Source organism: Erythranthe guttata, chromosome 10 (genome assembly GCF_056151865.1).
Source record: "Erythranthe guttata isolate IM_541 chromosome 10, IM_541, whole genome shotgun sequence".
NCBI classification, from domain to species: Eukaryota; Viridiplantae; Streptophyta; class Magnoliopsida; order Lamiales; family Phrymaceae; genus Erythranthe; species Erythranthe guttata.
Window position 1 is genome coordinate 5,627,317 of NC_142542.1, and position 27,707 is coordinate 5,655,023.

Genomic DNA, 27,707 nt, shown 5'->3' on the forward strand with positions numbered 1-27,707 from the left:
TTGCCAAAAAGCCCCATCATTTTTTTGAAATTACATCCACCCGGCAGTTTGTAGTTTTTTTGTACATTAACACCCATATAGTTACATCAATATCTAAGTTCTGTAAGAATTAAAGCCAACAGAAACAACAATTTAGTCAATTCACCAAAATGTAATAAGATAGACACATTTGATAGATATTAGATACAAAGATGGAAACATATTTCAAAAAAATTAAAAAAAAATCGATGTATCTCAAGCCCGGTTGACAGGATCGAAATTGGACACTCCGACCACCACACCAATAATGCCGGTGAGCACAACGCCGCCGGCGGCGATGCTGAGCAGGAAGTTATTGAGCGACGGCGAGACGCCGCTGGCGGCCTCCGCCACATCGGGAACTATCATGGAGGCGGCCAACGCGGCGGCCGTCAATCCGGTGACGGCCTTCTCCCTAAACGAAGCATTGACCTGGAACTTTCCGACGGGCTTCGGCGCCACCACCACGGCCGCCTTGGACGGCCGCCTCAGCGGCGTTGGCTTGAGGAAAGCTTCGGCATTTGGTTGCCTGATTTGGCTGACACGTGTAAGTGGCATCGCCATGGATACTGCGGAAGTGGAAGCCATTGATTTGCTGCTTCGTTTTTTGCTTCTTACTGGAAAGTAAGTTAACTTCTCGCTCTGCTGTTAATTAAATGGGAGTAATGGGAGGTGGAGAATTGAGATTTTGAGGGCTATTTTTCGATCTCCTCCACGTGGCAGCTTCTCCACTAGTTTGTGGTGGATAAGGTTATCTCATTTGGATATTTGGGCAAAAAATAATTTGTGAATTTCTTTTTAATCATATAATTATAGGTAAATTACAACCACCTCCCCGAGGTATGGTCAAATTACAAAAATCTCCCTCATGTTTGGGTAATTACAACCACATCTCAATTATAAAATTTAGTGGAATCTTCTAGATTATATGGAATATTATCACTTTTGTACCCGTTTTATTCCATTCGAACTCTATATTTTGAAGCAAGATGATTAATATATGTTTTTTGGCTTGTATATATTAGATTGTGGTGCATCGGAAACCGTATTTTTATACAAAACGAGTACAAACTAGAGCACATTCCACGAAATCTAGATGATTATGTTGAATTTGACACCATAAAGATGGAGGTGTAAGAAAAAATCATAGTTGAGGGGTAGATGTAATTATCCAAACAAGAGGAATTTTTCGTAAATTGACTATACCTCTGGGGGTGTTTGTAATTTACACCTAATTTTAATGCTCAAATTTTCCGGTACACACCTCCCTCCGGATTTTGAAATAGGGAATTGGAACAAAATTTTCGATTCTGCGTTCAATCCGAAACTTTTGATTTCGAAACAGTATTTTTCATTCCGAAATCTCTCTCTCTCTATATATATAAATATATGTATAAGTATATATATAAATATATGAGATTCCGACTTCCCATCGATTTTAATTCACCAAAATTCTGATGTTTGTTGATCCATAGTTGAACTTAATTAATGAAGATAAGCTTCAATGGGCATAACATATAGAGTTGGCCTTTTAACAATTATTTTTGATCTTTAAATAGATCCATAACTATTGGGCTTGTCCCAGATTCAAGATTTTGGGCCAAGGCCCATCAATTTAATGATTAAACAATTAAATAAATAACACAGATTTAAATAAAATAAAAAATTATAAACTCTGTAAAATTAATGATGTTTGCAGCATTTACAAAAGGAGCTCTAATGAAGTGTGTGTAAATGAGAGAACTCGTAATCCGGAGACGAAAAAAGAAAAAATCGAATCACCTTACACCGTTAGTAGGTGCTAACATTGCGTCTCGAACATAACTAATCTGCACTTCCTGAGGAAGAAGATTGAATTTAATGCCCAACTCCTCGAAAATTCTCTTAAGTTCGAACACTAAATCGGATCTTCGGTTTCCCCTCTCCCCCGAATTTTGGAAATTTATTGTATGAGTTACGTATAGCGCCATTACAATCTTGTGTACGTCTACTATTTCCTTTATCTGCACGCTGTGATTCGGACTCCAGTGCTGCGGCTTACTCTCCAAGTACCTGGAATTAAACATTTAGCAACCATTTAGTACAAAAGTCGGAAAATAATTTTCAAGAAAAGGCGAAAAGTTTACAGGATTTTGATTGTAATAAAAGAGCAAGAAGAAAAGGGTTCGTTCGTATAATATATATTTTTTCCACCTTACAACGGAAGTGTAATAAGTTGTTAGCTAGAAGAAACTATGTACACCTTACGATCATTTAATATATATACATTTTGGACGATAGAAAAACAAACAACTGCCGAATTTTTTTATTTTTTTTTTAAATCTCTAAAATTTTCGGGTATTTTTATTTAATTTTATTCTTACAAAGTTTGCAATATTATAATATTAAATGTGACAAAACACACCTCAGGAGAAGTAGAATCCAATCCATAAGTTAGAGCAGAAATATTGCCAAGACTATCAGTTCCCAACACATCAAGCTTCATCACAGGTTTCCTACACAAAGTAGATGTACATAACCTAAGTTTTTACGTCGATTATTCAACCAATTCTTTGCATTTTTTTCGTCCGACGTCTCAAACCCTAAATTCCGATTATATTTTTTTTCAAAATTCAATTGTCACCCTAAAACTCCTTCGTTTTTCATATTTCAAAGCATATATGTATAAATAGAGCAGAAAATGAAATATGACAAGATATAATAATGTACCCTTTTATTTTAGCTCTCAAAGCTGCAATTGTCTCGATCGAAGTGGAAAAATCGACAGCAAACTCCACAGCATCGCCCATCATTTCTGGGCTCCGATTGAAATTGCTGATCGGTTTTATCGCCAAAACCGAATTAGGATAGTACACCTTCTCATTATCCGGTTTTAGAAATATCGTGGTCAAAATATTCATTTCCTCTACTATCATCTGCAAAAAAAAAAAATTTTAAAATCAAGAATTGAAAAATAAACGAAGGAGAAAAAAGGGTTTCGATAAAGACCCCGAGATGTTTATTTATAATGTACCTGCACACCGTCAATAACGCATCGATCCCCAACATCGAACGGGTGCACCACGAATACAAATATCATGGCTTCGAATACCATTTTCACCGTATTTCCAAACATAAAAACCACTAACAAAAGTTGGGAAAAAATAAAAATCAAGACTTTGGTGGTAGTGATCTCCATTAAAAGCAACCATACTATAGCTATCACGAGCAATATTAATCCCGAGGCGATCTTGTTAAGTTCCTCCACTGCTGTTTTAGCGTCGCTTAACGACACTGCAAGGCATTTTCTCTCGTTGTACGCTTTTACCTACAATAAATCAAATCCAACTTTATTGATCTTCGATTCTTACGGAACAAGCGTAAATCATTTTTTTACGAACAAACTGAGCAATAAATAACATTTTCTATTATTACTAATTTTAATCAATTTAGTCGTTAAACAATATATATATATATATATATATATATATATATATATATATATACCCCGTGGAAATGCACGTTTCTCGTACTAGTTAACGTAAACGAGACAAAAAGGAAAGATTTTTTTACCACCCAATTTCTGAAAGACGACTTCTTGATTTGTCTCGATTCTGCAGCTCCTTCAAACAGAGGAATCGCATTATCAACTTCTTCTTTCGGCATGAAAAGCAGAAGATCTTCTTCTTCAATATACCTAACACAGCATGTAAACATAAACATATGCAGACAAGCTAAAAAAAAATCAGGTTCGGTTAATCAGACGTGTAATATAAATTCTTACTTGCTACCATGCTTTGCGACGTTCCTAAATATTCTATTCGCAGCATCTCTTGCTTCGACTTCACTCGTAATAACTTTCGGCTCGCCCGATTCTTCCTCGACACTGTCATCAAGAACCTCGGAAATAGTCGACAATTCCGAATTCCTAATAACCTTAATCAACCCTCCCATTGTCCAAGCCGAAACTTTCTCCCTCTTCATTTTATAAAGCTTATCCACATTAATCACCTCCCCCTTTTTTTCATCCTTTCCGATTTTCCCTTTCTTGAAACTCAACCGCCCGCTGCTAATTCTAGAACCCTCATTACCCAAATCGCCCTCCACCATAGGCGGGCCCGACAGTGCCTGAAGAATGTACTGATGAAAAATCGATTCTTGGATTCGGTCAAAGTATGTCCTAACGTGATAAGACGAAGCCACTATTTTGACCAATAGAGTCTTCAACATCCACATAACCGCCCCGACGAGCGTGGACACAATGCCTCGAGTTATATAGTTTAGAATCTTGGAGGTTTCTTTGGTTCTTTTAACCCCTCGATTAATCAACAAAACCCACGCCACAAGAATAAAGATCAACCAAACTACGACACGAACGCTCTTTTTCAATCCGAATAGAAAGTACAAGACCTTCTTCTTGAGAAGGAAGTTCTTCTCGATCAAGAAAACGAGCACGTTGGTCAACCATCCGGTAAACAGACGGCCGCAGAAGATCACCAACGCCAACACACACCATTTCCACAAATTCAAACCCCAAATGAGGGTATGGTTTTTCAATTTCCCAACGGTTAAACTCGAAATCAAGAGAGCCGTTAAGCTGATGAATACAATCCACTCAATCACAACCATTGCTTTCACTTTCTTACCTCGCTTTACTTTATCGAGCTTGATGTTTTCGGTATTGTACACGTCATCATCATCGTCGTCATCGTCGTTGTCAACGGAAGCCATTAAAGGGGTTCTTGGTGTGATCGGAACGGATGTTTTCGGAGTACCGGGGTTAGTCGTCGGAGACTTCGCAGGGGCATTTTGGGAATTTTCCTCGGTTGGCTTGGAGCTGCCCGGAAATGGAGGCTCGGCGATTCTCGACTTGAGCTTGGAGTAAGCAGATGTTGTCGTCGAGGTCCGCCGCCGTATGGTGGGTACGATCGGCGGTTTTGCGGATGGGTCCGGGGCAACAAGAGCTGGGATGAACAGCTGCGCCGCCGGTGGAGGCGGCGGCGGAGCTGAACTGGGGATTACCACCGGGGCGGAAGTGCTTGCGAATAAGTTCATTTTCATCTCCACGGTTGAGGAATCGTCCTTGGATTCGGCGCCGGCATTTTCTTCAGAGCCCGGAATCTGAATATCCACAACGACGTCGTAATTGCCGCCTTTATCCCTCAGAGATATATCGCTCTCCATGGGGGAGAACTCAGTACGAAGCTACAGTAGAGAGAGAGAGAAGAAAAAAAAAAAACGAAATCTTGAATTAGAAATTGAAATGGCAAAAAAAGTAAAATTCTTTGTGTATGAAGATGAAAATTACCTGCTGGGGTTTGAAGTTCTAGCTATGGCGGACTTCAAATCGAAGAATTCGAGTGAAAGCAGATTGGAGGAACAGTGCATATATATATATATATATATATACACACACACACACACACAAATGTAAGTGGGACGCAGCTTCGAACTACGAGTCTACGAAAAATGTATTCGAAGAATTAAAGGGCGGGTGGGAAATGCATAATTTAATTTCCACGTGGAAATTATGCATTACTGAAAGGGTAAAAATGTAAAAACAATCTAGAAGAGTTTGACGAAAATGGTGAAATTGTCAGTCTACAAAACTTGACCAATGGAAGAGACAAAGATCTTTCCTTTTTTTGGGATTATGTTATGTTATTTATGTACTTATGTACTTAAGATCGATCAAGATTACAATAAAATTTCCATTAGTATTATATATAAACATTATTATATAAATTATAAAGTGAAATTCTTTGTAATAGTAAGTATTAAATGTTAAATTTGAAGCATAATATTATTAATTGACTTAAACATTCACATTTTGGCTCGATTTGATTTATTTAAAACCTCAACCTGAAAATTGAAACTCGAAATCCGAAAAAGTCGAAACACGAAATTATAAAAGAATATCAATGTTTTTTTTTTCTCATAAATAATTATTATTAAAATATAAAAGAAAGTGTGTTATGGGGGATGCCACAACTGGTTATAAGGTTTATAGATAGGATTGCATTATTTGCTAAAAAAATCCAAGGAAAAAAACAACTCACTATTACTCATTCTTACATTGAATAAAACAAAATAAAAAATAAAAAATAAAAAAATAAAAAGCAAGTTGCATATAATTATAAACTGGTCTAATTCATTTCCAGTTGACATGAGAAAAATCAAATAGTTCCTTTTCTTTTAAATTCATTTTTCAATAAAACAAGAGCCCAATTTGCGCCGCCCTGAAAGACTATTCGGCTTGGCCATGAGCAATTTGTTGTTTTTTATTCCATAAATTAATTGACCAATATTTAGATACAAAAATAAAATAGTAATAATTAATCTTATATATAAAAGAAAGAAACGCTGGGCAACCCTAAAAAACTCTAATGGTATTTCTGTAATTATTTATTTTTAATATTTTTTTCTACTAATTTCTAACTACAATTTTTAACAATTATCAAAATTAAAACTAACCCGTGAAGAATCCTACCTTATTGCTACTTATGTAATTATTTATTTTTAATATTTTTTCGGTACTAATTTTTTAACTATAATTTTCAACAATTATTAAGAGATAAAGCTAGATATTCGATTTGTTAAATCTTAGTCTATTTATTTGGATTATAAATCTTAATATGAATAATACTACATTATTTAAAAAAACTAATATTATATAAAATATGAATAATACTACATTATTAAATTTTACTATATTAATATACTATATTTTCTTATTATGTATTAAATTGATTATTTTTTTTTCACTATTTAAATAATATCCCGTGCATCGCACGGGGAAAAATGCTAGTATATACAATAAGAGCAACTCCAATGGGTTATCAAACATGGTATTCAAACCATTAACCACCATTTACATACTAAAAAATAGATATTTTTAACTCCAATGGGGTTATCAAATGAGGGTTCTATTTTGATAATTCCCCTCTTTGTATGTAAATTTACTTGCTGGAAATTGAGTTATCAAAAATGTAACTATCGAAAGATCCAATCACAAGTTGACATGTGACGATTACAAATAAAATCACCCTTAAACTTCCAATTGATAATTGATTTTGATAACCATGGTTGGATTTGATAAATTTTAATCAATATTTAAATATTATCTCAGATATCAAATGAATATTTGATAATTCAATTTTGATATTTTGGGTTTCGGGTTTCGGGTTTGGATTTGATGCTGACGGTCGAAATCATCAGTCAAAAATCCGAAAACTATAAATAATTCATCCGTAAACTGATGATTTCGACCGTCAGCAGCAGTTAACTTGGAACGATGCAATGACAAGAATGCCCTTATTATATGTGAACAAATTAGCAGACGATTATTAATATTTAGGCAATAAACAAACATGCAATGATAATATAACAAAGACATGTCCCAATGTTATCCACATTATCTGTACTATATTTGTGAAAGCAATTTGGCATATTCTCCCCACTATTATCAACAATTTTGGACATATATATATAAAACAAAATACATCTTATTATTTTTCAACAAAAAGATTTCTTAAGCATATATCAAATCAAAGGACCATAATTTAATTGTGCCGCAGCTACCTGCAAACAAAAAAAACATTTCATAACAATAAGAGAACTAAATTCACACACACACACACACACACACACACACACACACACACACACACACACACACACAGAGAGGGGTTATCTTAATCCAATCCTCTCTCACTCAACCTTGTTCATATTGTATAATCAATAATGTAACTTTTGTCTTGTTTACCTTATCCTCATTATCTATACTTCCAATATTAGCACCCCATAATAGTACCAAACACAACTGCATAAACTTCTCCTTCACTGCATAAATCACTCGAAAAAATCACAACAAACTCCGCCCTTCTTCCCCTCCAAAAGAAACACCGCCACCACCCGCCATGGGAGACCCTCCGAGCCCCTATGCACCACCACCACCTCCACCACCAAGACAAAACCTACCCATGCTATACTACGGCCTCGTAATCATCTGTACAGCGGCAATTATCCTCGCCCTCTACAATCTCGTCATAGTCCAATGGTGCACGGACATGACCAACCGTGGGTCCCGACAGAGGCGGGCGGGCGGCCCCACCTCCAGCTGGCGGTTTCGTAACTCGAACGTAAACCCTGTTCCCAGTTTCAAGTACAAGAGAGAAGATGCAGAAGGTGGGGATACTGAATGTGCAGTTTGCTTATCAGTTTTCGAAGAAGGTGAAGAACTAAGGCAAATGCCGAAGTGCAAGCACAACTTTCATGCTCCTTGTATTGACATGTGGCTGTATTCCCACATGGACTGTCCCCTTTGTCGTTCTCCGGTGGGTCCGCCGGGTCCCGTTCTCCACTAATCGGAGCATTCTCATCTAGGTGCAGGCACATTGGTTTAGAATAAACTAATCCCTTTTCGATCAACCGGTGTCATTGTGTATATAAACAATATTCTTTTGTCAATATTACGGTTTATGCAAACATGGCATGAATTCTGATGAAAGCTGATTTGTCAGAATTCTTATAGTAAATTGTTCGATCTAAAATTCGATTGTTTCTAGTTCAAAAATTTTAGTCTTGACTTCGCTTTTGTTTCTAGCAAATTTACACATGACATTCGAAAACCCAATTACCTAAATATTTAAAAATCGATGATCTATGTTTGGAGTATGTTAGTTTTATAAGGTGTATCCAATTCAACTTCATGTCAAATTAGCTCTCAAGCAGTTATGAACTTGTAGATTCAAGAAGAATCCAAATCTTATACATGCAGTGGCATAAACACAAGATATCTCGCATTAATAGCAAATCTCATTGATTAAATTAAGCTGTACCAAACCACGTAATTTTTAAGTATTTTCGCAAATGTTACAAAGCCACACAACATAAGTCTGGTCGCACCAGAAGAATATATATTACATGTCAATTACATCTTCCTCAAATTGTCTAACCTGGCCTGGAGATCACTGTCTATCCCACCACCGTCATTTCCAGTCGCCTCAGCCTGTGGAGCCTTATTCTTGTCAGCTGGTGCAGCTACAGCCGAGGAAGGTGCGTTAACAAGCTGCAATAAGAGAAAACCGTGAATTCATCGACGAATATTTTATGTGTATATAAATACCCAATTGAAGAAAAACAAATGACTATATCTATATATATATATATATATACCTCTGAGTTAATGGTGATGCCAATCTCATCAAGAACCTGACTGACCAACTCTTCGGTCTCTTCTTCTTCCTCGTCTCCTTCCAAAGCATCGTCAATGGCATCTCCCATTACCTCACTGGTTAGTTCCATTTTCTCGTTCTGCATCTCAAATTCTTGCATTATCTTTTGCAGTGATGGCAGGTTCATCTGCCTATTCATTTGTCCCATTGCCTTAGTGACACCTTTCATTGCCTCCCCCATTGCTTGCGTCGATTTCAATGTCTGAAAAGGAAATAGCAATGATGAATACGGTTAAAGTCAAAACAGTTCTCCAATTAGATAACACGCTGGAAATGATAAATTCCTAAGTATTCGACAAATTTTATGTTATGAAGTTTGTAACAAATCAACAGATAAAAGCAGCCTGGATCAAAAAATTGTTTAAGTTGAATTGCTACCCTTTACAAATTCTAACTCGTGGTTACGAAGTAAAAAAAAACAAAAAAAGTAATTTCTCATAAATTCAAAAAGTCACTGAAACCAAGCTTATACAATCGACGAATTTGCTTTCCTCATCAATGTAAAACCGTCTTAAAAATTCGACAATTGTTTAGAGATAACTTCCAAATAATCAAATATTGGTAAGATACCTGAATTCTGAGGGATACTCCTTGAAGTTGAGATTTCAGCTTGTAAAACTTTTCAATCTGATGTCGTGTTCTGATAAGATCTTTGGCCATCACCTTAACAGCTCCCTGTAACAAATACACTATAAATCAAATACACATTCAAGTAAGTGAGCACATTCATTTCTGCAAACAGAATTAGCAAAATAGAGAAGAAAACAAAAATTGCAGCAGGTCTAAGGACAGTGTCCAATGAGAGAAATTAGCAATTTATACAGTGCAAAGTCCGGAATGAAGCATCCAGTCAAAGATGAAGGATTGAGATGCGCTGAAAATTAAGGATTCAGCAAAGTGTTTACGGAAATTATTAAAGTCGGCTGCACATCAAGTTTTAATTATTCTGAACTTGGAGAAAGGTTTTACACTTTACACAGATCGTTATTTCAATGTTTATTTTATATGTCTGTAAGTATATTACTTATTGAGGCATATTTTCTCATTGTAGAAGCATGTGTTCTATAAATTCCTTCGAGGAAATTTAAGAAGACAAAAAAACGTAAAATACAAGAATCCATGGATCAACCTTCTTCAGCTTGTTTTCCTTAAAAACTTAAAGAGTCTTCACTTATAAGAGAGAATACTATTTTTAACTCGATATTAAAAACGTGCAAAGAAAAAAGGAGCCACCTAGCAGATTTCTAAATACAACAAAACAATTGACTTACCATCTGTCCTTGCTTGGCGCTTTTCTTTATCTCTGCAATAAGCTTCTTTTCTTGGGTTTGTAAACCCTGTCTCTCCCTCTCAATTTCCCGTATAGATTTATCAAGCATTCTCTTATTTTCCCGCAGAAGCTCTGCAAGATACAAACGTCACATGTAGCAAATCAAATATGCAAGAATCAAGACGAACAAACACAAAATCATATGCAATCTTGAACCAGTGTATGAACCGCCCTCTTATTCTCTCAGACATTTGAATCAATTTACGAGACTAAAACACTCGAATTTCTCAAAAATTAGAAAACGGAAAAGTAACTCTTATTGAACTACATTTTTCTCATTGAATTCATAATTCACATCAGTCATGTGAGAATGAAAGTAATATTGAGTCCACACGTCAGGATTAATGATCCCATTCCGTCGACAGATTGTTATTCAAGTCACAAAACCCATAACTCAAGCAAGAGGAATTCTTCAAACAACAGTTAAATTAAACACAGACAAATGCTCAATGCAGTAAACGAACGTTTCGCCAGCAATTCTCGTAAACTTATCCGTATTACCATTATTTTTTCCAACAATTCGATTAATCATGATTGAAATATCTGCTCCAATCTCTAATTATTTAACTCAATCTAGAAATTGGACCTTCCCCTAGTTCCCTAATCAAGTAATTAAAGAATTATTTATCTTTCCGATGATCCAATCTAAATTCGAGACAATCCAAAACCCAAATTTTCTCTCCCATCTGATAAAAACTCGTTACATGAAGTATGATTCAATAACAACAAAAAAAAAAAAGAAAAAACAAAAATTAAATCTGGAAACAGACCTGCGGGAGTCTTCTTCTTTCCGAAAAGGAAACTCATGGCGATTGATTGGTTGATCGATCGATTGATTGATTCCGGCGAAAGAAGAAGAATTCGTAGGGAATATTGTTGCAGAAAAAGAGGGTTTTGATCAACGAATATATGTGCAAGTTAACGCGGAAGTATATATGAAGGCTAATTAACGCGGAGAAGACTTTTGTTTTGGTCTGATATTTCAAATGGTTGGTTGGATGTGAGTTATGACGTTGGATATACACGTGGCAGGATTATATTCCATTGGGCCAGGATAAGTAATACGCGCTGGCCCGAAAACAGATCATGTACTCGTTCGGGCCTTCTTTATTTATTAGTTTGGGCTTCAATCTCTTATATACCTTTTCATTTTCTAATTTTTTTGTTCTTCTTAATTTTTTGTAATATATTTTGGAAATCTTAGTCACGATAGATAAATTTAGTCTTCAAGATAAGATTTTAATAATCTAACAACCACCAAATTATTTGCGGGTCGACTTGTCAAGTTATTGGGATACAAACATCAAATAAAATCCAATTATTTAGCTAATAATTGCTAATACCCCAGCCAAACGAGACCTTAGCTTAAATGAGATATCGAGCGCATTGCAGACGAATACTTTTATTTCAAATTAATAGACATAAAATCAATTTGTAATGTACTATGCATCTCACCGAGCGCACACGCATGAGTGTGTGTAATTATGTGCAGATCAACAGTTAATAATCATCCGATGTATTTTACGAGATGCAGCATCAAATAAACGGACCGCATGTGGGCGCTATGATGCCGGGACATATGTTGACTTGTGAGATTCCTAATGGGGGGCCTCGCCTCTTTGTATGCCCACTAATATCAATCAAATTTATTTTCATGTCTATTTGGTTTTTGAATTGCTCTTTTCTCCTTGTTGTTCACTAACAGACATATCTTACAGCTATCATATTCATCATATTATTTCCTAGATTGATATATAAAAAAAAATAATAAAAAAAATAAAGAAATTGGTTTTATAGATCGAAATTATCAGAGCCGGACCTGAGGGCAAGGGGCACATGCGGCTGCTTAAGGTGACCAATCCGAAAGGGCCCTCGAATTTTTTGTTGTCGATTAATTTAATTTGAGATACGAGAAGTCAACTTTCGAAATTTCATTTTGCAAAAGTCGATCTTTCATCTATGTTCTCCGGAAATGTTCACATGCAAATAAGATTATGTATATGGAATCCAAGCCACATTGCAACATCTCTCTCAAATTTAAATTAAATTAATTAAAAAAAAAAAACAAAAAAAGGTAGATCACATTTTCTTCGATTCGAAGAAACAAAACGCTTGTCACAATCGTTGCAAGAGTAGTATTAGCCAAAATAAGATTATATAGAGGTCCAATACACAATTAAAAACTGAAACTTTTAACTTAAAATTTTCGACTAATGATAATTCGAAGACCAACATTACAATTTCAGCAAGCTGCGGAATTCGAATGCAAATTTCAAAGAATCCCGATAATCAACATAAACTACAAGTTGGTTTGTTAATGCAAACTATTTAACTACATTGCGAATCCACAAGCAATGGCTCGATTCATCTTAATACTCGTCGTTCCATAAACGGGCAATTCTTCGCCGCCGTACGATCCGATATTCTCGAGCTCGAAAAGATCGGAGCTTGCGCAGCTCATGTCGTCGCCGTCACTCTCATTCTCAAAAAGTTCGACACTTTTCTTGATAAGCCGGCTTTTAACACTCGGCATTGATGAATTAACCGAGTACTCGTTTTCATCGAATTTAACGGACCTCTTCGATTTATTGCATATCGAAGAAGACGGGTTTTTGATTAAGCAAGATTTTGAGGATGTTGTTGGTGGGTCCCTCATTGATCTTGATTTTCTGATTGAGGAGCTCCATTCCTCCACTGTGGTCTGTTTCTGCTTACGGTTTCTGGGGCTGAAGATGGAGTTGAAGAAATTTACGATTTTGCCACCGGGTGAAATGGGTTCTTTCACTTTCTTCAATTCTCCGTAGATCTTCATTGCTTTGGATTTTGTTCTTGTGTAGAGATGATTCTTTGACGATGATGAAGATCTCGAGAGAACAGAGGAATCTGTTTCTGAAGATGAGGAGAGGATGCTTGAATCTGATGATGTGCCTGAGTTTGAGGAGATGCGCCGCCTTGGAACGGCGGCGGCGGCGGTGGTGGTGGTGTGGTTTTCCATCCATTTCTCGACCGTGATTGCTCGGCGGAGGCTTGCGATTTCGTCTTCGAAATGGGCGGCGTTGTTTCTTCTGGTGTTGCTGCGGAGGTGGACGAAGTCTTCAGATTGTTGGTGGGGTTGCGCGGCGGCGGCGGCGACGCATCCGGGTTCGTCGATGGAGAGGTAAATGGCGTCGAGGAGGGAAGAGGAGAACGACGGCGTTTTGCGCCTGTGCTTCTGTGTTTGTCTCTCTCCCACTGCCATCGCTGCTTCTCTCTCTCACACACACAGACACACACACTTGAGGTTTTTTGGGAAATTAGAAAAAAAACAGTGATTGATTGCAGCTTTAGAGAGATGAAGTAAGAGAGAGAAAAAGCCAAATGCCACGGCTTTGATCACAGAGAGAAACTGTAGTGTAGTGTAGTTGATTCTAACTTAGAAATTAAAGGGTATTTATAAGCATAAATTTTAAGAGTATAAATTTCTATATAAGAACAAACACACACAAGAATGAGTGGATGAAAGTATTTTTCATTTTTTTTTTTAATCCAATGTTTCATGTTTTTTTTACACATAAATATTAAATAATTCACCTGATTAATAACTTAATCATGTACCATTATATGTTTTATACATGCTACATTCAGTGAAATACGCATGCTCGTATGTATACTCTTTATAATTACTCGGGGTGTAGTAAAAATCCAGTGCAACATCCACCGGGTGTAGTACACGCACTCACATCACATTGATATGCGTAAATCAACAATAAAAATAGACCAAACCATGGTTTGTGTGTGTAAGAGAGTGATAACATAAAACATAAACTTTAATTAGTAGAGAAAAAAAACACTAGCACAAGCACACGCGTGCGTATGGCATGAGAGAGAAGAGTTTGCCAGAGTGGCCACGAATTTGGTTGCAGGGTACTATTATTATTATTATTATTTATTTATTTATTTAATTTTTTTTTTTTTTGTCCCAATTTTCGTAGTATGGTTTTGAGTGGTGAGAAAAAAAAAAAAAAAAAAAACAAAAATACACACACATGTGGTGTAATGACCCTCGTTGTATTTCAGGTACGAGACATCAACTTTATGTACAAGTGCCAAGTGGTATTTGTTTTTATAATAAATCCATTAATAGCTACAGCTTCTTTGCAAGTACAGACAACCGAATTTAATTCCAACCTCTCCCCCCTGCACACTACAACTACAGTACAGACACCACTCCGATGATTTAATTACGTGGGCAGTTGAGAATAAAAAATTAAATTAAATTGTTAACAAAAGAATAAAAATTAATTAATTAAATTAAATTGTTACGAATCTGAAAAAAAAAAAAAAAAACCATGTACTTTTATGACCCTTGTTGTATCTTGATCTTCATCCAAAATTGTTACAAATCAGTAATAAGAAGGTAGCAAATGTGAAAAGGGTACCAAAAATTAAATTTACGACAAATTACGATCATCCCTGAGAGAATGTTAAATTACGAAAATACCCTTCTTGTTGGATAATTACAACCACACCTATCAGCTATGTATTGTGCTACAAGTGTACTTTTATGGAGTCAAATTTATCTATACTTAGTGCAATACGATAAAAGTTGAACGGCGTAATTATAATTACCCAAACAAAATAGTTTTTTTTATAACTTATAAGTAGTTCAACATTTACTCAATATTCAGTATTTGAAATATTGGAAGGTAAAGAACATTATTGCTCTTCACAACTTCAAAAGCTGATGATCTATTATCCATCAGAAGTGCATCAGATATTAAATAATTATTTAATTAGTTAATTATTTGAAGTTCAATATTTTCTAGAGGAAATATATCACATACATATAGATAATATTAAAATCCCCATAATATGCCACAATTACATGTGATTAAAAAACACCATAAAAAAAGATAAAGATAAACAAAATAAACCCCAAAAGGCTTTCTCTTTGTCACAAAATTTGCGACTTTCTGCAATCACAAGTACTGTTTATGTATCCTTGCTTTATTTTCTTCCCACCATAATTTAGCATGTATCTCCCCAAATTTCTCCCTGCTGAAAATTCAGTTCAAAGTTTACTCATCAGCATACACTACAGTTAACACAAACAATGCTGCATTTTCACTATATATACGATAAACGAAGAGCACCACCCGTAAAAGATCGAAAAAACGAAATAAAATAACGCGAAGAGGGTAACAGCAAAACCAACCTGAATCTGACACGCCTAAGTTCTCTTCTGCCATCTGGCAAAGCTCTGACAGTAATATACACACCGGGCTCATCCTGTTCGACCCATTCAGATTCCAAATCGCTGGCATTGCTTATCGATATTTCTCCGGATCGATCCGAAGCGTCCATCGAAGACGAAGTTTCCGTCTTTCCACCACAGATGCTCGACAGTTTAGGAGTCGAGGCTGAATGCGAGTGCATGGATTGGAGGTCCAAGGAATCCGACGAGGAATATCCCATCGGCCGGTTAATTAAGGTACGAAGTGGCGGCTCCCTGCCAAGTGGCGGTGTGACCGGGCTGTCTTGGACTGATTCCATCTTCGAGCTTGTGATGCTTTCGGTATCTTCGGATCTTGGAGTTGTTGGGATAGGGAACGCTTGCAGGTTTAGCCTCTGCACGTTGTACAGTTCCATCACCCTTTCGGAATTCTCGGCCCACCATCTCTGTGCTTGCCATTTATTGAACATTTCTCGACTGCGTGTAATCAAAAATACATAAGACGATCGAATTGTTAAATAACAAAGTCATTAATTACGTGAAGCCACTATATTTGGACCCACAAAAGGTTCTTGAATAGTCGTCAACCAAGTCGTTATTCGTTAATTCTCGGTTTTGTCCTTACTTTGCTGAGAAGGGCATCCTAACAACTCCCCAACAAAAATAATGGAAGAAAGCAACAAATGAAATTATTGTTTTAGTTTCATGAAAATGGAAGATGAGTCACAATCCATTTTTTAAGGACAAGCATGTAACCTAGAACAACATTGATTAGTAGGATTTATGTACAGACAGAGGCATGTGTTCATTATCATAAGGTGAGGACAACAAACACATTGAGTGTGGACCATATTCAATTTCATATATTCAAGAATCAAATAATTAATTTTTATTTTTATTTTTTTTTTACCTTTTTAACCTGGAAAAGAACAAGAAAGTAAAGAGGACAGCTGGAGATGTTTGTTGTTGAAAACCAGTTTGGGGATGGGCAATCTTGTCATAACTACAAATTTGGAGTGACATGTAAGATCGATCATATGCATTTGTTGTCTGGATATAAAAATATTTTATTCAACAGATTAATTGACAAGAAAATAATTTCCCCACAAGATGACAAAATCAAAGAAGAATAGGCGCGTGATCAAAAGATTGAAAATGAAAGCTAACACATTACCCGACAAGACAACAACAATTAGTAAAAGATTTCCCAACACTATGAGAACTGTGTGGGCCCCACCAAAAAATGAGTTTTTGCCATTTCTTGGACTTTTTAAAAGGGTGCCCAACTAGGTTTCTATTCTCATTGCTTTTCCATGATGATATGTGTAAATTACTATGGGTAAAGTTTATTTATTAAAAAAAAATCTCATTTTTCGAAATTATGTCTAGCCCCTTGCAGTTTGTAAAATTTTTACATCCACCCTATGTAAAAAGCGTATTAATGTAAGAAATCTATAAATTGCAGGAGTGCGTGTAATTATGAAAAAATTATGGGGGTTTGGTAACGAACAATATATCGTTTACCCGTGGGACAATTTTCAGAAAAAAAAAAAGAAACATAAATGATTGCATGCAACTATTAATTTTACTTTAACTAATGACCACCGGACACCAAAACTACTTTTACTTTTACACAGCTTCTGCCATAAGTGCAAAAGTAACCTTTTCTTGCATGGATTATGCAAACTTTGATATATTCAATATTTTATCTTGTTAAATATACACCACAAACAAGCTAGTTAATTGTATTTTCTTACAATTATTAAAACTGCAAAAAAAAAAATATTTTATTTTATTTAGAGGGTGTTTAGCTAAACTTATAATCTCTTTCAAACTATTTGGTAATTTTACCAAAAAAAAAAGATCTTAAAAATTCAAAAAAATAAGGTGTTGAAAAACTTTTAAAATCTTTTTTTTTAAGATTTTATAATGAATAAAAATAACTTATAAGTTTATTATCCGAACACTTTAAAGAGTAATTCTTAAAATAAGAGATAATAGTTTATCTGCTCTTTTAACGTTAAAACGTCTTATCAGACGTTAGAACTTATCAGTTTAGCCAAACGAGCCCTTAGCTTTTAAGTTGAATTTTGAACTTTGTAGTTTGTATAGTGAACTCGAGACACTAAATTAAAACATATTATCTGGATTAGTGTTAGCTTAAGATAAAGTAATTATGTAAGAAGACAAAGATTACTGCAAAATGATTAATAATGTTTGACTTTCACACAAGAGTTAAGAATATTCTCACTAAGCATGCGGTTTTTTTACCTAATGGTCGTAAAGCACTATATCAATCATGCCAAATCATTGTTTCCACTCACAATTTTTTTTTTCTATTTTCTTTTTAGTATCTTACAATTTATGAAATTAAATTTATTTCCAAAACTAATTTATTTGTAGGAGTGATTAATTATCTAATTCTAATTTCTCAAATAAAAACAATTAAATTCACAGTTATTGACAAATTGATTTAATTATTTTAACCTATTATTATAGTGATAGTGATAATATTAATGATTTGAACTAATTAAAAGACTGACCAAACATTAGTGGAAAATTACCAAAAGGGGTACCTGAATCGAATGCGCTTAAGATCGTTGCCGCCACGTGGTAGGGACAAAAAGGTAATTAACACGCCGGGTTCCACCTGAGCCACCCACTCCTTTGGCTCACTCTCCTCCACGAACACGACCGGGTCGATTCGGCGGCCACTCGCCGACGCCGGCGTCCCCTCCCCGCTGGATATTCCCTTCAGCCTCGCCTCCAGCTCCCTCCTCCCCGCCGAGTTCGTGCTCCCCGTCCGCCTGTACGACCACCGGAACTTATCCGGCGCCACCGATTCCGGCTCGCCGCCGCCGTTGATGCTACCGTTTCTTCGCGGCTGCGCGGCCGGCTGATTCGCGCACGGCGCGCAGTGGCGGTACGCACCCGACGCCTTCAGCGCCATATCCTTGATCTAAATTGAACATTTTCCCCCAAACACCAAATTTCAGAGGCGAAAATATTCCCAAAATCCGACGAAATCAAAAGATGAATACGTCAAAAAAATTACGAATCAACGATGAATAAAACCTGAGAAGTGAGGGTTCTAACGGCCTGCTTAGTAGGTACGCCGCCGTCGGAGTTGCTGATCTTTTCAACAGAGTGGTGGTGGTGGTGATTATGATCGATGGACGGCGATTCATCACCCCCACCTTGCTTCGAACGCGCTATGCATGTAAGCATTTTTTTTTTCTTTCTTTCGTTTCGGCAATTACGCAAACAGGTTTCGGTCACTCCTAAAAAAAATTAAAAAAAAAAAAAATCCAAAATTACAACCAAACACGGCGTACTAAAAAAATAAAGTAATTAAATAATTAAGGAGTACCTGATCAGAAAAAAAAAATGGGGAGATGCGGTAAAGGAGAAAAAAAAAAAAAAAAAAACAGAGTAGTGAGAAGTGTTGGAAGGTGATGAGGCAGCTTTAATGGCGTCGCTTAAAATGCGCCATCACAGATATTTCTGTTCATCGTAATTATTAATTGTACAGTAACAAAAAGCATGAGTCAAATTTTGTAATTTATTTTTTAATTTAATGGAAAAGAAAATAAAAAATTCTGGGTTTAATTTTATAGATTTAATACAGAGGAGAGAAGAAGGGGGTACTTGGTGGAGAAGGAAGGTGATAAAGGGGAGGATACTGGATACAAATGTATTGTAGAGGCTAGCCTTTACTTTTTTAACCTCCTTTATTTTTATTTTATTTTTTTACTTTTTCTTTTTCTCAGGTTTTTAGGGGTTCTTGTTCGGATTTTAGATCCAAAGGTAGAATGAGAAGTGTCAATACTTATTTCTTTTGCAATTTAATATTTAATATAAAGATTGTTTTTTCATCAATCCCAATGAAAATGAAAATGGTTAATTGACTTTTTGAGGGTGTTTGGCGAAGCTTATAAGATGTTAAAAGGAGCTTATAAGATGTTTTAGAGCTCATAAGCTCTTCCAAAGTGTTTGATAATTTTTTTAAAAAAAATCTTAATATTTTTTAAAATAAGCTGTTGGAGACCAAATAAGATCTTTTTAAATAAGTACCTCTACCCCACATTTTTATTTAAGATCTTTTAATGAGTAAAAATAGGAAATAAGCCCATTATCCAAACACTCTAAAAATTAATCCTAAAAATAAGATATAACAGCTTATCAGCTCTTAAAACACCTTATCAGACCTAAGAGCTTATCAGCTGTTTAAAATAAGTTTAACCAAACACCCTCTTAGAGGCTATTTGGCTAAGCTTATTTCAAACAGCTGATAAGCTCTTACGTCTGATAAGATGTTTTAAGAGCTGATAAGTTGTTACATCTTATTTTATGATTAATTTTTAGAGTGTTTGGATAATGAGCTTATTTCCTATTTTTACTCAATATAATATCTTAAATAAAAAGGTGGTGTAGCGGTACTTATTTAAAAAGATCTTATTTGTTCTCCAACAACTTACTTTAAAAAAAATTAAGATCTTTTTCTAAAAATTTACCAAACACTTTGGAAGAGCTTATAAGCTCTAAAACATCTTATAAGCTCCTTTTAACATCTTATAAGTTTAGCCAAACACCCTCAGTCGATGTTTGCAAAAGTTTTTAGAAATAGATTATGAGCTTTTTTTCTCTCATAATTTGTTTTTAGGTGTTTGCAAAATTAATTTTTGCTTTTCCTTCTCTTAAAATAAGCTGCTTTAAGCTATAATTTTAAAAGCATCAATGTACCTGCTATTTCTATTTAAATTGATTTTTTGCAAACACCCCCAACTTTTAGAATTAAGCACTTAATATTAACTTCAGACACAATCACTAACTTATGCTTTTAAATAAGCTTTTACAAACACCACCTTAGGCCCGTTTGACTAAGCTTATTTTCAACAACTGATAAGCTCTTACGTCTCAAAAGTTATTGAAAGAGTAGATAAGCTATTACATCATATTTTTAGACTTGATTTTTAAAGTGTTTGGATAAGCTTATAAGTTATTTTTACTCATTATAAAATCTTTAAAAAAAGTAGAGTAGATGTAACTTAGGATGTAAACGAGCCGAGTTTGATTGTTTTGGCGTGATCGAGCTCGAGCACTTCAAGTATTTTTTTTTTTTTTGAATATGTTTTTTTTATTTGTATTGTTAGAATTTTATTACAAACTAAATTAAAAAAAAATCCAAGTAAAAAAAGACCAGGCCCTTAGAGCATCACCAAGAGTGTAATGCAAACTCATATTTTACACCATATGAACAACCAAGAGCAAAAAAGTGAGCTCCAAGAGGAAAATGCATAAATTTTTAATTGACTAAATTGTAACTTTAGCTTCTTAAATTTGAGAAATCAAAACTACAATTTAGCAAATCTAAGAAATATTAAAATAAGATATATTGTACTTTATAATATTTTATCATTAAAAAATATTTTATATTATCTTACTTGTTGTTTTCAAATAAATGTACAAAAATGAAATTTACTTACTATTTTACTTAGTATTAATAAACTAAAATAAAAAAAAAACCTATCACTTTAATTAAAATAAATAAAATATTTCTTAAAGAATTATAAAATTTTAATGTTTATTAATATATATCAATTAAGTTATTGAAATTTATTTTAACAAATTTAAAATTAATTTTGTATACTTATTAATTAGTATTATTAATTATTAGTATATTCACTAAAATAAAATTCAAATAAATTTTTAAAACAAAAATTATTAAAGAGTCAACATATAAATATATGTTTATAATAATACACATTTTTATTAATATTTTAAAATAATTAAATATCATGTAGAAACTATTTAATAAAAAATAATTAAATATAATAATTGTGTAAAATATAAACAATGTTGTTGGAGCGTAGTGTTAAAAATGAAGTGTTAAAACATTGTTCGTTGATTATATTATAGATATGGACAATCGCTTTTAGACAAACTGTTGGAGATGACCATATGTGTCCTAATTTTCTCAATGGTCCAATATGTAAAATTATTTGTGTTTCATTCACCCAGGCCCATAATATGATGGATCCGTTACCAAAAGGGTAAATTACAATCATCTCCCTGAAGTAAAATGTAATTACAAAAAAACTCTTTATGTTTGAGAAATTACATTCAGTGTCCTGTAATTTGTAATTTGCTTACATTCATCCCCTACTAAAGGGTACTAATATAAGAAATCTGCATATTGCGAGGGGTGGATGTAATTATGAAAACATTAGGGGGGTTTTGGTAGTATTATGAAAACACATTTTTGACCTAATTTTAGATATAATCTACATATATTAAGTAATTAATATAACCGATTTTGTTTCTACAGACATAATTAATAATTACTGGGTTTAAATATTTTAATTAGCAGGTGAAGTGATCAATCGAGTTTATTGAAGAAGATAATTTCTGCAGAAATGGTTGCGATTTAGGAAAACAATCTCGCATTCACTCCGTCGATCATATGGTACAGCTCACTCAGGGGTGACGGAATCATTGTTTCATGCGTTTTCTGCATGTTGTACAGATATATATATATATATATATACACACATATACATATACACTAATATATATTATATAGATAGATATACGTACGAGTGCCGATGCTGCGGCGTAGAAGAGGCTCCGGCGGGAAAAGGCCTGAAAATTCGGAGCCGCAATCGGACGAAATTAAGAAGGGGGGAAATGGCTACGAATCGGATGAAAAATCGAGTTCCAGCTCGGAGAATTTGAATCTCAGCGACGGCTCGTCTCCGGCGTCGGGGAAGAAGAAATGGAACTGCGTGGACACGTGTTGCTGGTTCGTCGGTTGCATATGTTCGATGTGGTGGTTTTTGCTCTTCCTCTACAACGCAATGCCGGCGTCCTTCCCGCAGTACGTGACGGAGGCGATCACCGGCGGTCCCCTGTCGGATCCGCGGGGGTGAAGTTGGCCAAGGATGGGTTGAAGGCGAAGCATCCGGTGGTTTTCGTTCCCGGGATAGTGACAGGTGGGCTTGAGCTGTGGGAAGGGCACTCTTGTGCTGAGGAATTGTTCAGAAAGAGGCTATGGGGTGGTACATTCGGTGAAGTTTACAAAAGGTACCGTTTTACGGATTTTATACGTTATTTGAAATTGGTGTTGAATCTTGTGTTTTACTCTATGGATCGAAGTTAAAAATACGGTTGATTGAACGGATAAATGAATGGAAGGAGGAGAAGATGTAAGCTAATTGTGGGATTCGCGGATGTTTGTGATCGATGGTATATCGGGATTTGTATATATGCATTTAAAAGTAGAGATGTTAATAAGTTGAGACGCGTAATCTATTTATATTTTATCATGATCTCGATTAATTTCCAGATAACGTGTAGGTTAATGGTGTTCGTGAGATTTTGCATTCTGTCAACTAAGATCTGCTTTACTTTGAATATACAATACTTCTTTTTGTGGTTCAGTTTACGCGATTGATGGTGCGGAAGCTGAAAATAATAACTTCTATTGTGTTATCTAAATGTTTTAAGGCTAAACGTTTGCTTGATTCTTCTGTAGTTTGCTGTAAATTCTCTACTGTGACTGCATTCCTTCCCACTATAGAAATTGGCGAAACAATTGATTGGGCAGTGGTAGTTTCTTAATTTTTATTTTTTGAGTTAATTAACGGTTTGATGATTTCTTAATTTTTTTTTGAGTTAGATTATTTTACTTGAACATTTTATTTAATGTTTCTACCGAATAGTGCACTGTTTGTTGCAGACCTTTGTGCTGGGTGGAGCACATGTCGCTGGATAACGAAACTGGATTGGATCCTCCAGGCATAAAAATCAGGCCTGTTTCTGGCCTTGTAGCAGCCGATTACTTTGCACCAGGTTATTTTGTTTGGGCAGTTCTAATTGCCAATTTGGCTCGTATCGGATACGAGGACAAAAATATGTACATGGCAGCTTACGATTGGAGGCTCTCGTTTCAGAATACTGAGGTTTACTATCTTCTGATTACTTTAATATAGGAGCTAGCAATTGAATACTGAGAAAAAGCTCAACGTGCACATGATTGCTATATATAATATGTGTATATATACATGTATGTACTATTTTCGATTTGTTTGATTTGTGTTGATTCATCAGGTTAGGGACCAAACTCTCAGCCGAATAAAAAGTAACATAGAGCTCATGGTTGCTACTAGCGGCGGTAGAAAGGTGGTGGTTGTACCGCATTCCATGGGTGCTCTGTATTTCTTGCATTTTATGAAATGGGTGGAGGCGCCTGCACCTATGGGTGGTGGTGGTGGACCGAGTTGGTGCTCTGATCACATAAAGGCTGTAATGAACATCGGCGGACCTTTTCTAGGTCTACCTAAAGCAGTTTCCGGATTGTTCTCCGCCGAAGCTAAGGATATAGCAATCGCAAGGTTTTTACCTGAAACTTTCTTGATTTATTAGTTTTTATTTTCTTTCAGTTAGAATATCTTCGTGGCGTGTCTTTCTGCTTACACAGAGGTATCGCGCCTGGTTTTTTGGATAAGGATGTGTTCGGGTTTCAAACTTTACAGCATGTGATGCGAATGACTCGTACTTGGGACTCGACAATGTCGATGATCATAAAAGGTGGAAACACTATCTGGGGTGGGCTTGATTGGTCACCAGAAGACGGGCATCAGTGTAATAATTTCAAAAAGAAGAACATCAACGGTCAACCAGAAGTCCACAACGCAACTCTGAGTTTGTTTAATTCTAGTCGTGTGAAGTATGGAAGACTATTATCATTTGGAAAGCACGTGGCTGATTTACATTCATCGGAGATTGAGAGCGTTGATTTTAGGGTGATTTATCTCTCGATAACCGAATTACGTATCCCCTTATCCTGAATTGAAATTAACTACATGATTTTTTTTTATTAATGTATCATGTATTTCTTTGTTTTTTCCTGGTGATCTGTAGGGTGCTATCAAGGGAAATAATCAGGCCAACACAACTTGCCGTGCCGTATGGACAGAGTACCACGACATGGGCATTGATGGAGTCAAAGCAATAGCTGATTATAAAGTCTACACTCCTGATTCGATATTCGATCTTCTTAATTTCGCCGCACCAAAGATGATGAAGCGGGGTGGTGCTCATTTTTCGTATGGAATCGCCGATGATTTGAGTGAAGAAAAATACGATCACTTCAAATACTGGTCAAATCCCCTCGAAACAAAGTAATAACTCCGATTTTCTTGTTTTTTTTTTATCCCTGCATCTGGATTTCACTGGTTTGAGTTGCTACGTTCTTTTCATGTCACTACTCGAAAATAATATATCACTATATAAGATAATAGGTTTCTTGAGAAGTGGTGGGGGGCCATCCCCCCCCCCCCCCCCCCCCCCACAGCCCTACGATGGCTCTGCCACTGCAACTCAAGCAATGATCATATTCCGTAATCCTTTTTGCAGATTACCAAATGCTCCGGAAATGGAAATCTTTTCAATGTACGGAGTAGGGATCCCTACAGAAAGAGCGTACGTATATAAATTAAGTCCTGCTGCAGAGTGCGTTATCCCTTTTCAGATCGACACCTCTGCGGAAGGCCATTGTCTGAAGGGAGGGGTATATTCCGTTGACGGAGACGAAACTGTACCGGTACTAAGTGCCGGATTCATGTGCGCCAAAGGCTGGCGGGGAAAGACCAGATTCAATCCCTCGGGAATACGTACATTCGTGAGGGAGTACAGTCATGCCGCGCCGGCGACATTTCTAGAAGGTAGGGGTACACAAAGTGGGGCCCACGTCGATATATTGGGGAACTTTGCTCTGATTGAAGATATCATTAGGGTTGCAGCGGGTGCAACTGGAGAGGATATAGGAGGTGATCAAGTTCATTCCGATATTTTGAAATGGTCCGAAAGAATTAAGCTGAAACTATAGAACGTTACTCTCGTGTAAGTTTCTCCATCCTTCATTACGTGTTGTTTCACAAATAAATGATTTTTGGTTTATTCAAAATGCAGCTGCCTAATTTACTGCATCTATGTGTATTCTCATTCAACTCAACTCACAGGTACGACAAATTTGTTGGATGATTTGATTTGCTTGGCTCCGAGGTGTATAAAACACATGTGCGTTTTCGACTTTTCAAAGTTTTTTGTCTAGTTCACTTACGAATGTTTATTTTTATCTCAGTCTTGAAGCTAGCATGTTTTTGCTCACGTTGATGCAGATTCGGGAGAGGAAACTTGGATTTCGAATTTGTTAGAGGTTTTCGTTGTCTGAATTCAGACAATTTGGCCTAAATCGGCACAAAAAAAACGCCCGAAGAGGTATACATAAGAGTTGATCATTTGTACAAAGTAGAGGTTTAACTGCTACTTGCGTGCATTTACTGGCCTTTGATTTATTTATTTTACTATCTTATTTATGCTTTTTTCGAAATTGTTGTTCTACTGTCATTCGTGACGGTTCTCTCATTGGTTACGCGTATTATATATTCAACGAAATAGATGATGAGATGGGAGGTCGTTTAGTGACGAAGATTAAAAATTGGGCCACTTTTGGATCGTTGACACACGTACGACACTTTATATTAGAACTTCTTACATATTTGATGGAGATCCGTCTAGCCACGAAAAATATAATAGAATAAATAATTGTCTCGATTGGCATGGAGATTCAAACTTTGGTCATCGGACACAAATTCTCTTGCTCCAACCAGGTCAAATGGTGGATTTTTATGATTAGACCCACACACATCAATGTGGCTGTGTGTGTTTTTGTGTGTATATAAATAATAAAGATGTACATGATATATTTCACCCGATGCACCATAGTAGTATATATCAGACGGGATTTTTATTTTTATTTTTTCTATATAGAAATGTAAATGTTGATATGACACATTCACCAAAGACAAGTAATAGTAATGTGTATTTTCAAATTTGGTATGTTGTTAGTTTTGTCTTAAAGTGAAAAAAATGGGGAAAGGGTCAAAATGCACCGGGACTTGCAAATCCTATAATGACATTTAAGTCCTATTCTACTACTCTAGTGATGGTCGGGTCTCTCTCTCTCTCACACATACACACACTGCTATTTGTGACAAGACAAAACGACAAAAAATGGCCCTTCTCATTCAATTTACCACATTTACCCCTCGTCCATGTTCAACAACTTTTGACTTCAACATAATTATTACTTTTCTCACCATTCATCATTATTTGTATTTATGAAAAAACTCACAATTTTGTTTATAATTACATCAGCCCTCTTCAATTTATACATTTCTTACATTAATAACCTTTTGTATGAGGTAGATGTAGGAAATTTACGATCTGTAAGGAGTTGAATGCAATTTCTTAAAAAGAAGGTTTTATAGACATGGTGAAATTCAGATTTAAGGGCAGTTTAGGTAATTCTTAATATAACGTGGGCTTCAATATGATTTCGTTTGGATCAAGAAAAAAGTTTTCATTTGCGTTTATATTTTTATTTTCTCATTTCAAAATCCGTTGAATCAGACATATGAAATGATACGTACTCGTAGAGGTGAAGTGTCGTAAGCATGGACCAAGTTCGATCAAAGTCTTGTTTGTTTGTGACTTCTACGGACATATACGACACCATCGATATTTTATTTTAATTCATTAATCATAAAAAGTAAAAGCTAACATATTTTCTTTAAATTATTACAAATACACAAAAAAAAGTCAAATATATCTCATTTTTTTTCGAAACACTAGTTATGTATTTAATTTACTCTAATATATTACTATAATACGAATAATGCATTTTCGATCGAAAACACATCCACACAACGGTTTATAATGCATGGAATAAATTTATATTACCTACTTTTTAAGTGAAAAAGTATATTATTTATATTTATCAATTATCATTTTAAGAATATATGTCACCACAAAAATTTAATTTGGGTAAATTACAACCACCGCCACATGTATGGTTAAATTACAAAAA

The 27,707-nt window shown here is 35.5% G+C and overlaps 6 protein-coding genes and 1 long non-coding RNA gene across 12 annotated transcripts; 1 reads left to right on the top strand and 6 right to left on the bottom strand.

Annotated features, from left to right (window-relative positions):
* Positions 1 to 117: 117 nt before the first annotated feature.
* LOC148767356 (uncharacterized) lies at positions 118 to 733 on the bottom strand. The gene has a single exon (XM_088824331.1). It carries the CDS (start codon positions 604 to 606, stop codon positions 235 to 237), a length of 372 nt encoding a protein of 123 aa, XP_088680457.1. The 5' UTR covers positions 607 to 733; the 3' UTR covers positions 118 to 234.
* Positions 734 to 1,666: 933 nt separating this feature from the next.
* On the bottom strand, positions 1,667 to 5,496 carry LOC105970828 (mechanosensitive ion channel protein 10-like). Of its 2 annotated transcripts, XM_088824329.1 has the most exons (7): positions 5,306 to 5,453; positions 3,782 to 5,202; positions 3,571 to 3,694; positions 3,032 to 3,325; positions 2,728 to 2,933; positions 2,423 to 2,513; positions 1,667 to 2,070 (listed from the first exon to the last, which is right to left on the bottom strand). In XM_088824329.1, the coding sequence occupies exons 2-7, from the start codon at positions 5,179 to 5,181 to the stop codon at positions 2,056 to 2,058; spliced, it is 2,130 nt and encodes a 709-aa protein (XP_088680455.1). In that variant the 5' UTR covers positions 5,182 to 5,202; positions 5,306 to 5,453; the 3' UTR covers positions 1,667 to 2,055. The 2 variants fall into 2 exon arrangements, with proteins under 2 accessions (XP_088680455.1, XP_088680454.1); XM_088824328.1 differs by lacking the exon at positions 2,423 to 2,513 and having other exon boundaries at positions 5,306 to 5,496.
* Positions 5,497 to 7,502: 2,006 nt separating this feature from the next.
* LOC148767357 (uncharacterized) lies at positions 7,503 to 8,231 on the bottom strand. The gene is made up of 2 exons (XR_016033946.1): positions 7,763 to 8,231; positions 7,503 to 7,578 (listed from the first exon to the last, which is right to left on the bottom strand). It is a non-coding gene; the product is annotated as an uncharacterized LOC148767357 (long non-coding RNA).
* A 563-nt stretch (positions 8,232 to 8,794) lies between these two features.
* Positions 8,795 to 11,551, bottom strand: VPS2.1 (SNF7 family protein). Its single transcript, XM_012995849.2, has 5 exons — positions 11,334 to 11,551; positions 10,505 to 10,635; positions 9,804 to 9,908; positions 9,175 to 9,435; positions 8,795 to 9,067 (listed from the first exon to the last, which is right to left on the bottom strand). The coding sequence occupies exons 1-5, from the start codon at positions 11,368 to 11,370 to the stop codon at positions 8,930 to 8,932; spliced, it is 672 nt and encodes a 223-aa protein (XP_012851303.1). The 5' UTR covers positions 11,371 to 11,551; the 3' UTR covers positions 8,795 to 8,929.
* A 1,188-nt stretch (positions 11,552 to 12,739) lies between these two features.
* LOC105970829 (protein BIG GRAIN 1-like B) lies at positions 12,740 to 13,965 on the bottom strand. The gene has a single exon (XM_088824564.1). The coding sequence runs from the start codon at positions 13,799 to 13,801 to the stop codon at positions 12,896 to 12,898; it is 906 nt and encodes a 301-aa protein (XP_088680690.1). The 5' UTR covers positions 13,802 to 13,965; the 3' UTR covers positions 12,740 to 12,895.
* A 1,395-nt stretch (positions 13,966 to 15,360) lies between these two features.
* LOC105971028 (protein Brevis radix-like 4) lies at positions 15,361 to 19,599 on the bottom strand. Of its 3 annotated transcripts, none has more exons than XM_088824333.1 (5): positions 19,146 to 19,599; positions 18,851 to 19,056; positions 18,352 to 18,734; positions 15,758 to 16,252; positions 15,361 to 15,597 (listed from the first exon to the last, which is right to left on the bottom strand). In XM_088824333.1, the coding sequence occupies exons 2-5, from the start codon at positions 19,001 to 19,003 to the stop codon at positions 15,522 to 15,524; spliced, it is 1,107 nt and encodes a 368-aa protein (XP_088680459.1). In that variant the 5' UTR covers positions 19,004 to 19,056; positions 19,146 to 19,599; the 3' UTR covers positions 15,361 to 15,521. The 3 variants fall into 3 exon arrangements, with proteins under 3 accessions (XP_088680459.1, XP_012851330.1, XP_088680458.1); XM_012995876.2 differs by having other exon boundaries at positions 15,361 to 15,600; XM_088824332.1 differs by lacking the exon at positions 19,146 to 19,599 and having other exon boundaries at positions 15,361 to 15,600; positions 18,851 to 19,082.
* A 2,500-nt stretch (positions 19,600 to 22,099) lies between these two features.
* Positions 22,100 to 26,233, top strand: LOC105971047 (phospholipid:diacylglycerol acyltransferase 1). 3 transcript variants are annotated; one of them, XR_016033931.1, is made up of 8 exons: positions 22,100 to 22,858; positions 23,514 to 23,736; positions 23,885 to 24,168; positions 24,255 to 24,579; positions 24,698 to 24,957; positions 25,193 to 25,678; positions 25,798 to 25,855; positions 25,957 to 26,233. XR_016033931.1 is itself a non-coding variant. In XM_088824272.1 (7 exons), the coding sequence occupies exons 1-6, from the start codon at positions 22,551 to 22,553 to the stop codon at positions 25,662 to 25,664; spliced, it is 1,872 nt and encodes a 623-aa protein (XP_088680398.1). In that variant the 5' UTR covers positions 22,100 to 22,550; the 3' UTR covers positions 25,665 to 25,678; positions 25,798 to 26,168. The 3 variants fall into 3 exon arrangements, 1 of the variants encoding a protein (XP_088680398.1); XR_016033930.1 differs by having other exon boundaries at positions 22,365 to 22,858; positions 25,748 to 25,855; positions 25,957 to 26,168; XM_088824272.1 differs by having other exon boundaries at positions 25,798 to 26,168.
* The last annotated feature ends 1,474 nt before the right edge of the window (positions 26,234 to 27,707 follow it).

Bases quoted from the DNA above. Each gene is read 5' to 3' on its own strand.
- LOC105970828 (XM_088824328.1), bottom strand. From the start codon at position 5,181: ATGGAGAGCGATATATCTCTGAGGGATAAAGGCGGCAATTACGACGTC. The intron at 3,326-3,570 runs GTAAAAAAATCT...GATTTATTGTAG, and splicing joins CGTCTTTCAGAAATTGGGTG to GTAAAAGCGTACAACGAGAG. The intron at 2,934-3,031 runs GTACATTATAAA...TTTTTTTTGCAG, and splicing joins GCGTTATTGACGGTGTGCAG to ATGATAGTAGAGGAAATGAA.
- LOC105970829 (XM_088824564.1), bottom strand. From the start codon at position 13,801: ATGGCAGTGGGAGAGAGACAAACACAGAAGCACAGGCGCAAAACGCCG.
- VPS2.1 (XM_012995849.2), bottom strand. From the start codon at position 11,370: ATGAGTTTCCTTTTCGGAAAGAAGAAGACTCCCGCAG. The intron at 10,636-11,333 runs GTCTGTTTCCAG...TGTATCTTGCAG, and splicing joins AAAGAAGAAGACTCCCGCAG to AGCTTCTGCGGGAAAATAAG. The intron at 9,436-9,803 runs GTATCTTACCAA...TTTCCTTTTCAG, and splicing joins GAGTATCCCTCAGAATTCAG to ACATTGAAATCGACGCAAGC.
- LOC105971047 (XM_088824272.1), top strand. From the start codon at position 22,551: ATGGAACTGCGTGGACACGTGTTGCTGGTTCGTCGGTTGCATATGTTC. The intron at 22,859-23,513 runs GTACCGTTTTAC...TGTTTGTTGCAG, and splicing joins TTCGGTGAAGTTTACAAAAG to ACCTTTGTGCTGGGTGGAGC. The intron at 24,958-25,192 runs GTAATAACTCCG...TCCTTTTTGCAG, and splicing joins TCAAATCCCCTCGAAACAAA to ATTACCAAATGCTCCGGAAA.
- LOC105971028 (XM_012995876.2), bottom strand. From the start codon at position 19,003: ATGCTTACATGCATAGCGCGTTCGAAGCAAGGTGGGGGTGATGAATCG. The intron at 18,735-18,850 runs GTTTTATTCATC...TGTTCAATTTAG, and splicing joins TTAGAACCCTCACTTCTCAG to ATCAAGGATATGGCGCTGAA. The intron at 16,253-18,351 runs GTACCCCTTTTG...GATTACACGCAG, and splicing joins CTTAAGCGCATTCGATTCAG to TCGAGAAATGTTCAATAAAT.
- LOC148767356 (XM_088824331.1), bottom strand. From the start codon at position 606: ATGGCTTCCACTTCCGCAGTATCCATGGCGATGCCACTTACACGTGTC.